The sequence below is a fragment of the Schistocerca nitens genome, chromosome 2 (assembly GCF_023898315.1).
Source record: "Schistocerca nitens isolate TAMUIC-IGC-003100 chromosome 2, iqSchNite1.1, whole genome shotgun sequence".
In the NCBI taxonomy this organism is placed as follows: domain Eukaryota; kingdom Metazoa; phylum Arthropoda; class Insecta; order Orthoptera; family Acrididae; genus Schistocerca; species Schistocerca nitens.
The window spans coordinates 762,370,960-762,385,039 of record NC_064615.1 but is presented as its reverse complement, the minus strand read 5'-3'; the positions used below and the strand labels follow the sequence as shown (position 1 = coordinate 762,385,039).

General features: G+C 35.8%; 1 protein-coding gene across 2 annotated transcripts in view; it reads right to left on the bottom strand.

Annotated features, from left to right (window-relative positions):
- Positions 1-14,080, bottom strand: part of LOC126236994 (general transcription factor 3C polypeptide 1) — a 351,606-nt gene that overhangs the window by 290,075 nt on the left and 47,451 nt on the right. For both annotated transcript variants that reach the window (XM_049946720.1, XM_049946718.1), the window contains exon 4: positions 13,404-13,546. In XM_049946720.1, the coding sequence (XP_049802677.1) occupies positions 13,404-13,546 (143 nt within the window). The remainder of the gene's footprint in view (positions 1-13,403; positions 13,547-14,080) is intronic.

Below are 14,080 nucleotides of genomic sequence, written 5' to 3'. Positions count from 1 at the left end.
TGGCATTTCCAGCAAAAACTAAAAGCTTGTTCTCAACAGATAAGTAAGATTCTCAGCCACCTGTGTAATAGCTCTCTGGAACAGGGCATTTTCCCTGATAGACTGAAATATGCTATTGTTATACCTCTGCATAAAAAGGGGGATAGATCTGATGCCAACAATTACCGTCCAATCTCCCTTCTAACAGCTTTATCCAAAATTTTTGAGAAAGTAATGTATTCAAGAGTAGCTTCACATATCTGTAAAAATGAAGTACTAACAAAATGTCAGTTTGGTTTCCAGAAAGGTTTTTCAACAGAAAATGCCATATATGCTTTCACCAGTCAAATTTTGAATGATCTGAATAACCGAACACCACCCATTGGGATTTTTTGTGATCTCTCAAAGGCTTTTGATTGTGTAAATCATGAAATTCTGCTAGACAAGCTCAAGTATTGTGGCATGAGTGGGACAGTGCACAAATGGTTTAATTCGTACCTAACTGGAAGAGTGCAGAAAGTTGAAATAAGTAGTTCTCGTAACATGCAAAGATCAGCACATTCCTCAAACTGGGGAACTATCAAGAATGGGGTTCCACAAGGGTCAGTCTTGGGTCCTTTGTTGTTCTTATTATATATTAATGACTTGCCATTCTATATTCATGAAGAGGCAAAGTTAGTTCTCTTTGCTGATGATACAAGTATAGTAATCACACCTGACAAACAAGAATTAACTGATGAAATTGTCAATACCGTCTTTCAGAAAATTACTAAGTGGTTCCTTGTAAACGGACTCTCACTGAATTTTGATAAGACACAGTACATGCAGTTCCGTACAGGGAATGGTATGACGCCATTAATAAATATAGACCTTAATCAGAAGCATATATCTAAGGTAGAATATTCCAAATTTTTAGGTGTGTCCATTTATGAGAGATTAAATTGGAAGAAACACATTGATGATCTGCTGAAACGTTTGAGTTCAGCTACTTATGCAATAAGGGTCATTGCAAATTTTGGTGATAAACATCTTAGTAAATTAGCTTACTACGCCTATTTTCACTCATTGCTTTCATATGGCATCATATTTTGGGGTAATTCATCACTGAGGAATAAAGTATTTATTGCACAAAAGTGTGTAATCAGAATAATAGCTGGAGTCCACCCAAGATCATCCTGCAGACATTTATTTAAGGATCTAGGGATATTCACAGTAGCTTCTCAGTATATATACTCTCTTATGAAATTTGTTATTAACAACCAAACCCAATTCAAAAGTAATAGCAGTGTGCATAACTACAATACTAGGAGAAAGGATGATCTTCACTATTCAAGATTAAATCTAACTTTGGCACAGAAAGGGGTGAATTATACTGGCACTAAAGTCTTTGGTCACTTACCAATTAGTATCAAAAGTCTGACAGATAACCAACAAGTATTTAAGAAGCAATTAAAAGAATTTCTGAATGACAACTCCTTCTACTCCATAGAGGAATTTTTAGATATAAATTAAGAAAAAAAGAAAAAATATTAAAAAAATAAAAAATAAAGAAAAACAAAAAACACAAAAAATAAAGTTGTTATATTAACTTAAGTATGTTGTTAAATTAACCTAATTATGTCATGTATTAGAAAATTCGACTCGTTCCACATCATTACGAAATATCGTATTCATGATCCATGGAACTAGTATTAATCTAATCTAATCTAATCTGATCTGATACGAGACCTATCACCTCTCCCTTATCCTCCTAGCCAACCAGAGCCTGACCCACAATTACTTCACTTTCAAAGGCCAAATCTACACACAAATCCATGGTACTGCCATGGATACTTGCATGGCTCCTTTCTATACCAACTTATTTAAGGAGAAATCCTCCCTTTCCAATCAGCAACTAAACCTTCTTGTCTGGTTCAGATTCACTGACGACATTTTTATGATGTGGATTCATGGCATGGATAACCTTGCTCCTTCCTCCATAACATTTAATACCTGTTTCCAAATCCACTTCACCTGGTCCTTCCCAACTCAATGAGCCACCTTCCTACATACCAAGCACACCAACAGAACCTCCACTTTGACACTGTCACCCTTACCATTTGAAAAAGCCTCTTCCATACAGCCTTGCTACCCATGGATGCTGTAACTGCAGTGGAAAGTAGGAGTTGTTGAAATATACCAATAACCTTAGCAGAGCCTTTATTGGCAGACATTATCCTATCTGGCACATTCATAAACAAACCACCAGTGCCATTTGCTCCTTGACAACCGTAAATGTGTTAACCAGCCACCAACTGACACTCTCCTAATAATCCAGAGTCACTATGGCCTTGAAAAGCTCCACTATATCCTTCACCAGGGCTTTGATACCTCCCATTATGCTCTGAGATGACAGTCATCATCATCATCATCGTTACTGTAGTCATCATCATCATCATGTTTTCTGCTATATTAGCAGGTCCTTTGCCTCTCCATTTTCTACGATCCATTGCTTCCTTCTTATGGCTGCTGTATGTTGTACTGTCCATCATGTCATCCAGTATCTGAAATCTCTTTCTTCCTCACTTCCTTTTCCCTTCTACATAACCTTCTAAAACTGTTTTTATCAGTTTGTCATTCTGCCTTAATATAAGCCCAATCCAATTTCTTTTTCTTATTTTTATTACATCTAGTAACTGTCTTTTCTCTCACACTCTTATCAGTATCTCTTCATTTTTTACTCTGTCCATCCAACTTATTAGATAAGATAACATAAGATAAGATCAGATACTTTATTGTCACATAACATGTTTTTATACAATCATTCGATTGAGAACATTGGTGACTCGTCAGTCTTTAACCTAAGTTGTTACAGTATTTTATATACTACAGGAAATACATAATACATACATTGCTTATTATAATAAAAATACATTATATTTTAATTCTTTTCGTAACTCATCAAATCATTACCATAGCCTTCACACACCTATATGAAGTATGGATGTATTGAACGGGATACAAACCGCCATTCAAACTATAATTCTATATATAAACATGAATATACAGTGAACGTTTATACTTTGTATCTATATGGCTTCGAAAGTATACCATTTGTACTTGTATCTTTACTCCCTATTCCTATTTATAAATTCTCCTAAACTATAATATTGCTTTTTATTCATTTAGAAATTCTTCTAGACTATAACAACATTTGCTTTTTAGGTATGTGCCAATGGTCTCCAATGTGGATTCCCCAAATATTGACCTTATCTCATTTCTGATCTTCAGAGCCACGTAATATGGAGTATTTTCATATACTGTGAGTCGGTGACAAGGTAGCATGTATTTCAATTTATGTCTAGTTTCATAGGCATGTGTGCATGTATTTCCTTCAAACAGATGTGAGTTTTTTCTGTTCAAAGAGAAGTATTTCATATATGAAGATGGAAGGGATTGTCAGGCTTTCGAATAGAGGTTTGCCTTCTCAGCACCCCAAAATATTATTCCATATCTTATAAGTGTTATGAAATACACGTGGTATATAGTTTTCTTCACCGTTAAATCCTTTACTTTGTGTAGTACCCTCATTGCATTAACTAAACTATTTAATCTCTTCAGTAAACTGTCCACATGGTCAGTCCATTGCAAGTTTTTATTTAAAGTTATCGCAAGAAATTTTACAGAATCAACTGTGGTCAGTTCTTTACCTGAATATTCTATTTGTGATATACATTCAGTAGTTTTTTTTGGTCCTGAAGTGTATGATTTGGGTTTTTTCAAGATTTAATTTCATAGTATTATATTTTATCCATTGTTCAAGTTCTTGTAGAGTTTGTTTCGTGGTCTTTACTAATTCATCATTGGTTTTGCAGCAGACTACAGCAGTTGAGTCATCTGGGTAAAGTATTGTATCTGTATTTACTTTGCTAGGCATGTCATTTATGTAATACAAGAACAGAAGTGGTCCTAATATCAAACCCTGGGGCACGTCTGCTTGAATTTCTTTCCAGCTAGAGCAAGTTTTCTCTCCCTTTTGATGTATTACCATCCTTTGGTATCTGTTTTTGAGATAAGATGAAAACCATCTTATAGATTTTCCATGGAAGCCATAGGTACCCAATTTTTGGAGCAGTAGCTTATGGTTTACTGTGTCAAACGCTTTTGAGAGGTCACAAAAAATACCAGATACACTTTGTTTGTTGTCAAGGCATTTACTTACTTTAGAGATTAGTCCATTTACAGCTTGTAAAGTGTTCCGTCCCTTCCTAAACCCATATTGGTTATTGAGAATAATATTACCTTCATTATTGTACTTTTCTAACTGATTACATGCTATTCGTTCAGCTATTTTGGAGAAAACTGGGAGTATAGACACTGGGCGGAAATTTACTAAATCATCTTGTTTTCCCTTTTTGTAGATTGGACAGACTTCAGCATATTTCAGTCTGTCTCGAAAGCAGCCCTCATCAAATGATTGGTTTATTATTTTACAGAGTTGAGGTGCAATGCTGTCACTTCCTGCCTTTTTGATATTTGTTGGAATTTCATCCCAGCCAACAGATTTAAGATTTTTTAGAGATTGTATGATGTTAGCTACTTCATGACATGATACTGCAGTAAATTTAAACTCTCTTGATTCCTGCAGTACTGCATCAGGTCTTATTTGTGGAAGTAAGAAGTTATGAGTTTTGTTTGTGGTTATGTAGTACTTATTAAATTCTTCACAGAGTGTTAGTAACAGTATTCCCACCAATTTCTAGTTTGTAATTAAAATGTTTTGTTTCTTCAGTACCTGTTTCTTTCTTGACAACCTGCCATACTGCTTTTGATTTATTTGAGGCATTAGCCATATATTTACTGTTTTCCAATTGTTTTGCTTGTTTAACTACCCGATCAAATATTTTTTTGCATTTGATTTTGTACCTAATAAATTCAGAATCATGGTTGGTTTTTGCTTCCTTATGCATTTCCCTCTTTCTAATACTAGAGATCCTGATACCTTCCGTAATCCATGTCTTACTTTTATTGTGTTTATCACATGTTGATACGAGGGGAAAGCATTCATTGAAAATGTTCTTGAATTCAGATATGAAAGTGTTGTAATTATTGTTTACTGAACACTGGTTGCTGAAGGTCTAGTGGGTTTCCTTTAATTTCAAGATAAATGTGTTTGTATTTGGCTGGCTGAAATTTCTGACCAATTTCACCATGGGCCTATATGTTTTGTCTATGTATGGTAATGACATAAAAAGTGCTAAGAGATCAGATATTCCTAAGTCTAATACATGTTTTTCTGTATTCCCATAATTTTTGCTGCTCACTATATTATCAATGCTTGTGGCAGAAGTGGCTGTTACCCTGGTGTACTCAGTAAAATTTAGTGTTAAGCCGTTTGTAGCCAACAAATCCTTCAGGGTGGTAACAAATCTGTTTTTGTCTCTTATATCTATATTAAAATCAGAACAAATTACAATCTTTTTATATGGTTTCCCTACCTGCAACCTACTTAGCAGAGTTTCAAATTTCTCTAGGAATGCCCTAGTAGCCCAATATTCCGGGACATGATATATGCTTATGATTAGTAAACTGTATTCAGACAGCTCAATGCAACAGCTTTCGAATACGTGTTCCTCATTTAAACAATCGAAAGTCGTTTTGGCTTCGAAGTTTTGTGACTGTTCAACTAATATACATGATCCCCCATACCCCTTTTTTCTGCAGAAACTCGATGCTAACTTGTATCCTGAGAGTGAATTTAATAGCTTGGCATTGTCCCATTTTAAGCCAATGTTCATTCAAACATACGACTTTTACAGAGTTGAAATGAGCGTATGGTTTTGTTGGCCGGGAGGCCCCATGCGGGGGAGTTCGGCCGCCGTACTGCAAGTCCTTTTTAGTTGACGCCACTTCGGCAACTTGCGGGTCAATGATGATGAACGACAGACAACACCCAGTCCCCTGCCGGGAATCGAACCCGGGCCCCCTGCGTGATAAGCGGAAATGCTACCGCTATGCTACGGAGGCGGACTTTACAGAGTTAATTTGCCCTAAGAGTATTTCTAAGTCATATAGTTTGTTCATCATTTCTCCCGACACACCATCTATGTTTAAGTGCATTATGAAGCTATTTTTACTGACTAAAGAATTTACAGTATCTATTAAACAGTCAGCAAAGTTTACACCTATGTGAGTTTTTCCTGCTAATTTATGGTCCCTTGCTTTGTTAGTTCTTTCGGACCTAATTCCACAGGAATTGGTCCGCCGTATCAGTTTCCCTGTGAAGGAGCTTCCATTGCAATAACAGGTCTGTTTTCGTTATCATGAGATCTCTGTTCCAGTACATCGTTAATGCTCGCAGCTAATCTTTCCCTACCATATTTGTTGTGATGCATTCCATGGTGTGTAAAACAGTTTCTTTCGTAAGTATCAAAATCTATGAGCTTTACATTTACAAATTTGGCACAAAAACTTTTTAACTTATAATTATGGGAGTGTTGTTACAATTACGTTTGTAAAATGCAGGAACTGCAGCACTGTGATCAGCTTCTTAACAAAGGCCGGGGCTTCATTTCTGTAAACACTGTTTGCACCTCCTATTATCACCACACTGTCTTTTTTTTGTGAGTTTTGAGCAATCTTCGTTAACACTTTTAACCACATTGTCAAAACTGGCACCAGGCTTTACAATGCCTGAGATTTGAACATCGTTATTTACACTGTTTGTCAAGAGTTCCCGAACGTTGTGGCCGTGTTCACATCTCAAAAGCCTCCAGCCTTTCTCTGTCTTTCTTCCTCGAAGTCCATGTTTCAGCGCCATACAGAACAACACTCCATACAAGACATTTTATGAGTCTTTTCCTGAATTCTCTGTCCAAACAGCTAGACAAAATTCTCCTTTTCTTATAAAATGTCTCTTTTGCCATTGCTATCCTTGTTTTAATTTCTGTGCTGCACTTCCAGTCGTGTCTATCCTGCTTCCAAGATACTTAAATTTTGCATGTGTTCTAATATTTCTTCATTCAGCATAATTTTTATTTCTTTATTTCCTCCTAGTGCCAATACTTTTGTTTTCTTTGTGTTAATTTTCATTCCATAATTTTTTCCGTTAGCTTCAATGGTGTCCACTAAATGTTGTAATTGTTTTTCCCCTGTGACTAGAAGAACCATGTCATCAGCAAACCTACTCTTCTTCCTCCAATTTCTACTCCTTTGTCATCTAATGAGCATTGGTTAATCATATTTTCCAAGTAGAGGTTGAAAAGGGTAGGTGATAGACAGCATCCCTGTCTTAGTCTTTTTCCTAGTCTGATCCAGTTTGTACTTTCTCTTCTCACTTTAACTGAGGGTTTTTGATTAAGATATAATGAGTTTACAAGTCTTCAGGTTTTCCAGTGCACTCTCTTTTCTCTCATTATAGTCGCCAGATTGTCCCAAGCCACATTGTTAAATGCCTTTTCTAGATCGATGAAGCACATATATAGGTCTATTCCTTTTCAATAAGCCTTTCTCCCAAGATTCATAGGAGCCCTATTACCTCTCTGGTGCCTATATTCTGTCTAAAGCCAAACTACTTCCCACCAAGATTCTCCTCCATTACTTTTTCAAGTCTCATATTAATTATTCTTAACGTCACTTTGGCAGCATTTGAAATGAGGCTGATTGTCCTGTGCTCACTGCATTTCTTCGTTCCTTGTTATTTCGGTAATAGAATCATTACTGTTGTCAAAAAGTCCTCAGGCCATTCACCACTGTCACATATTTTATTACATAACCTCAATATTTCTCTTATTCCATCTTGGTTCAAGCATTTTAATATTTCTCCCGGTATCATATATGTACCTACCGCTTTGCCATTTTTCATTGCAGCTACGGAAGACTTTACTTCTTCCATTATGGTGGTTGGTCCTTTCTCGTCATCACTTACACTGTTGAGTGATTCAAATTCCAGAGTTTCTGGTTTGCGATCTGTGTCATATAGCTCTTTTAGACATTCTTCCCATCTCTGGAGGACATTGTCACGATCTTTGTACACTACCTCCTCATCTTTACTCAAAATTTCCATAGTAGCACTTCCTGCTCTGTTTTGATCCCATGTCATAGTCTTTACTCTGTTGTATAGTAAGTCGTATCTTCCCTCCCTGTCCAGTTCTTCAATTGCATCACATTCCTCTTTTAGCCATTTTTTCCTAGCATGCTCTGTTTCTCTTCGCAGTTCATTATTTAACCTTCGGTACAACTTTCTTGCATCTTCAGTGTTCATGTTTTTAAATTTTCTTCTCTCCTCCATCTTGGAAATCATTTCTTGTGTGACCCATGGTTATTTTGCCCTTTTCCCTTTTATATATCCTATATTTTGCTGTCTTGCTTTAATGATTCCTTCTTTCAGCATATTCCAGTACTCGCTGGCATTATCAGGTGGTTCTTTGTCTCATAATGTGTTTAGAAACTCGTGTGACAGCATTTCTGTAATTTGTTCTTTGTTGGATCTTATCTTCTCTAGATCCCACTTCTTCACCATGGTTGCTTTCTTCAGTTTTTTCATTCTTATTTCTATTTCTGTCATAAGTAAGTTGTGGTTGTTATTAGTATATGCACTTGGTAATTTGTGCACCTTCTTGAGTCCATTCCTGTATCTTTCTTCTACCAGTATAAAATCGATTTGGTTTCGGTATTTATTCCAAGTGTAGAGCCTCTTCTTGTGGTTCTTGAACCATGTATTTGTCACTATCAGCTTCCTTTCCCTGCAGAAGTCAGTTAGCCATTCACCTCTATCATCTCTCTTTCCAAGACCATGACTGCCTACTATGTTTCCCTCTTTCCCTTTTCCCACAATGGAGTTCCAGTCCCCCATTACTATTTTGCAGCATTTTTTATTTTCGTCTATTATTCTCTCTATTACATTGTATGTTGCCTCTACAATTTGGTCATCATGTTCCGAAGTTGGTATATACACCTGGACAATCAGTAAATCTTTTTTTGCTCCTTTCAGCCTTACACTAATAACCGAGTCATTTGCATAGTCCATATATTCCACACATTTAGTCAATCCCTTTGTCATAATCATTCCTTTTACTTCTCCTCCTGAGTAGTACAATACATATTCATCTAACTGTAACTCTTCACATCCATACCATCTTACTTTAGCAACTCCTACAAGGTCCATATGATTCTTTTCCATCTCTCTTTTTAAGGTTTTCTAGTTTTCCTGCTTGTAGCAGAGTTCTAACATTCCACTTGAGTGATGCTTTCTAAAACCATGCTGATTCATGGACTTAAGCTTCATGGTCTCAAAATAATTTATTATATTCAAACTGAGAATATGTTCAAGGATTCTGTAGAAAACCAATGATATGTGTATTGGCCTGTAGTTTAGCGGATCCATTCTTTTGCCCTTCTTTTATGTACTGTGACTATGGCTTCACTACTGTAGTGTCAAATAAACATTTTCTTATATTATAGTGACACTCCTTTATGACAATTATAAAGAGACTGGCAATAATTGCAAGCTACGTAAGCGGCCAGTGCCACAGAGTACTATTTGTAAAACTTAACAGGGATCCCATCCGGACCTGGTGACTCATTTGTTTTCAGTTCTTTCTCTATGCCTGGGATGCTTATTACTATGTTGTCCCTACACACCTCCCCACGCCTCCATCCAATTAGGCAACTATTTTCGATAATCGATATTCAATAACTGGTGAGCATGTACAGTTGGATGTCAGTGTGGTGGTGGTTTTGTGTGTGTGTGTGTGTGTGTGTGTGTGTGTGTGTGTGTGTGTGTGTGAATGTGAGTACTCTTACTATAAAAAGAACAAGAGCTCAAAATACAGTGTTAATGGTTTTCTGTTACATTTTTCTGTGCACCATGCATTAATGCTATACAATTAAGTGGTTATCTTCCTCCCTATTTTACTCATTTTTCCATCCAGGAATTTCTGTTTCTGTTATGTATGTGGATATTGAACAACTTGAGGAGAGATCACAGCCCTGTCTCAATCCATACCTGACTATGTCGTACTTCCATGTTCTCTGACTCTGTTAACTGCAGTCTTATTTCCAAATAAGGAGGCACACAATGTTAAATGCAATCAGCAGTTCTTATTGAAATTTGTGGTTTTGACAGCCTGGAATGAAATTTTGCATGTCATAAACGAGAAGGCCACAGTTGGCTTGTTTAATGTCGAAATAGGATAGTAACTTTCTTCTCAAGGCTGAGGTTTGCGTATAACATTAAAACGACTGCTCATTTCATGTGTGCATGACTTTGAAGCACACTTTATGAAGACATTGTTACATGGGAAGAGACCACAAATTGTTAATATTTTTATTTATATTTTTATCTTTCTCACTTTTATGAGATCCTTGCAGAATAATTTTGATGCTGAAGGTTTAAATCAATTTTTGTGCTTTTGCACTGTGAAATCTGGTGGAGCCTACATTCCATCAACTTATATAATATGTGAATGACACTAGATCATTATATTTTTGTTTCAAATCTCATGTATATATTACATGTAAAATCACCATTCACATCTATGCCAACATTTCAAGTCTTGGCTCTGCAAAGGCAGTGCAGATATGTAGCATGAAATTTTGAACTCTAGTAGATTGTACTCTGCAATACAATTTCCTCTTAAGAAGTTTTATACTCCAACAATCATCCACATTTGACCACAGACATTTTAAATGCATTTTATGAGGTTAAAATAATTAATCAATCATTCTCAAGTATTTTACACCTCAAAGTTGAACTAAAAAATATGCAATGATTGTTTTGGGACAGTAATTCAAATTTAAATGTTTACTTGACACTACAATAGTGAAGCCATAGTCACAGTACATTTTCAAAGAAAAATTTTATGTACTGTGACTATGGCTTCACTACTGTAGTGTCAAATAAACATTTTCTTATATTATAGTGACACTCCTTTATGACAATTATGTCAGAAAATAATTCAAATTTCTTATTTTCCTGAAGCTTTCTTTGCAAATTCTTACTTTACACTCTCCTGAGAGTGGTATAACTTAATCCTTGTTCCCAAATCACTCAGTTTGTTCAGGGCGATTTCATAGGTAGATATAACTTTTCAGGATGATATGAAATGACTATCTAGTCCCTTTCAATTTTAGAAACAGACAAGAACCATATGGGGTAAGACCTGAACTGCAAGGAGGATGCAAGGGTGACTGTGTTGGAGTTGTTGTTACAGCAGAATAACATCCTAAAGAGATCACCTCTCCTGAATTCTTTCAAAGAGCGAAGAACAGTATATTCTAGTGTATCAATATGTTGCTGCTACACTGACTTCTTCAAGAGTTACTTTACGAATGTTCTCACTTGCAGTGAAGAAACTCCACATTTCTTCCTCTCTTAACTTTTACATAAGGAGCATTTACGGAAAGATCTAAATGCATGAATGTCACACTGTCTACCTCGAATTAGTACACCTGTCTCTCACAAGCATATAAATGCTGAGTGCCAATTTTGAAGTATTACAATGACCGACATTTAGGTTTTGTTAACAGGTCATCAAACTTTAAACTTCATATCCCTGTTTTACACAGTGTAGTATGTACGCATTACAAACTTCTTTCGTGTAAAATCTCTGAGAGCTGTGGGTCCAATCCTAAGAGTACAATGAATGTGCTCATAGATACAAAATCTAAACGCAAATGGGAGAATGAAAACCAACAAAGGTCATGTGCATGAACAGAAAAGCAACTAGACATTAATGAATTACAATGGGTCATGAACAGAGTGTATGTTTCATAATTCACCTCTGGAACAAGTAGGCAACAGTGTCAATTACTGTCGACAGGTGGATGACTCTGTTAGCACAGTACAGTCAATATTCAAGGTTGCTCTGGAAATATGCGTTTCATATAACACACATTCCATGGGTAACACGTGAACTAGTTCCAAACTGAACCTGACAGATTTTTGCAATTGGGTATGATGCTATGCTACTAACATACTGCTATAAGAATGTAAAGGGCAAAGTATGATTTATGTAGGAGGGTAAATAAAAGAAACATTACTTGACTCCCAGGCTGGTACAATTAATTTCCATTTTCACAAAGATTCATGCAATTATATTTAAAAAAATGTTCAAAATGTAATGGGACTTTTGTAATTTCACATGGTGTATAGTCCAATTTGTGTAATTTTTTCATTGTTGTGTTGGTAAACATATATTAAATGTATATACACAGTGCTATCCATATTGGGCATTTGGTCTGTTTTCAGCTGTCAATAAGTGTTTCAAGTGTTTTGGCAGTATTGACAGTTATTTATTTTGTATAAAATTAGATCACAGAATTTGTATTAAATTTGCTATATAAAAGGAATAAAGTAAAACAAAGTTTTAGAATGTTAAATACTGATTTTTCTTAGTCTGTTAAGTGTAGAACAAGTATTCACGAATGGTATAAATGTTTTGAAGATGATTGTGAAGACACAATGGTACATCACCAACTGAAGAAATCATGGAAAAATGTGAAAGAAATGATTCTGAACAATCACCGAATCACAAACAGAGACATCACAGATGATACTGGCATAACAAGAGGTTGTCGCAAAACTGGTCCAGACTTTTGGGTGTGAGATTTGCGACAGCAAAATTTGCACCAAAATTGTTGAATTTTGAACAAAAACAGCAAAGCTCGATGAAGTGAACAACGATGCAGAATTACTAAAATGTGTTATAACAGATGCTGTAACTTGAATTTACAGATGTGATACTGATACTAAGGTTCAGTCATAGCAGTGGAAGCATTCTAGATCACAAGACAAAAAAAGTTCCAGTGCAGTCAAATGTGAAGGTTATATTTACTGTGTCCTTTGATTCAAGTAGAATAATGCACCATGAGTTCTTACCACAATGTTGAATGATAAACAAGGAGGGGATGGGGGTGGGGAGGGGGACATTTGTGGTAAAACAGTTCATACCTTTTATACAATACTGCAACAGCAACACTTCATAGATTGTTCATGAATTTTCTGTCAAAAACAGTAATGTAATTATGCCCCAGCCCCGACATTTTCCAGATACAGTCACATATGACTATTTTCTGTTCCCTAAAATAAGGAAAACAGTAAAGAGCCATCATTTTACAAGCATAGATAAAATTAAAAATGTGCTAATAGAGAGCTTAAGGCCACCCCAAACCTCAGGCTCCAGAAGTGTTTTGGGGATTGGAAAAGGCACTGGCATGGGTGTATAATATCTAATGGGGAATATTTTGAAGGGCATTACACTGACGTAGACAAATCAATAAAATTCCTTCCATGAAACAAAAATTCCTGTTCTTTTTCTTTCCTCATATATACTCTTGATCAGCCATATGACAATTAATAAATAAGTACTCAAGTTTCGAATCATGAGCTATAATTTTTTGGTCACAAAGTTGGTAGTTTTTTGTTTATTTTCTTTCAAGATTACCTTGAAATAATATCTGTGTATGACAGAGAAGCAATGTCTTCCTTTAGTTGACGTCTTGAATGATATGTTGAACAAGAACCCATAACTCCATTCTTTATATCATCTATTTGGTGAAATGGATAAATGTCTTCTGGAATTTCATCCTATTAAAAAAGAGAAATCCATTTTGATTGCATTTTGTTTGGTCTTGAAAAACATACATGCAGACTAGGTATAACAAGTGCGAAGAATAAGTGAAATCATCAAATCACACTGTATTAAGATAAAGTCACAATAACTTAAATGTGAAAAACTGAATCTGTTAACAAGAACAGTATGCTATACATTTCAGTTTGTTCATAACAGCACATTAACTTGTATCAACTTGGAAATTCTCAATCCAGCCACAATGCTGCTTTGACATTCTATAAACTCGTATCTGGAACATTAAGCAACAGTGTGGAGCTGTATCAAATGTCTTCTGGAGGTCAAGGAACACGACATCAACCTGGAAGCTGTTATCAACAGCCCTTCATTCTCCAAAAAGTTCATAACACATGAGTACAAAATATGTTCCATAAACCCTGCATAAGCCCTACCTGTTTCCTTGTTTGGAATGTTTTTTCATTTAAAGATTCTACAAGAAACTGCTGCTCAAAGAGGAGCAAGCTCTTTTGTGTAACTAGTATAAAATCATA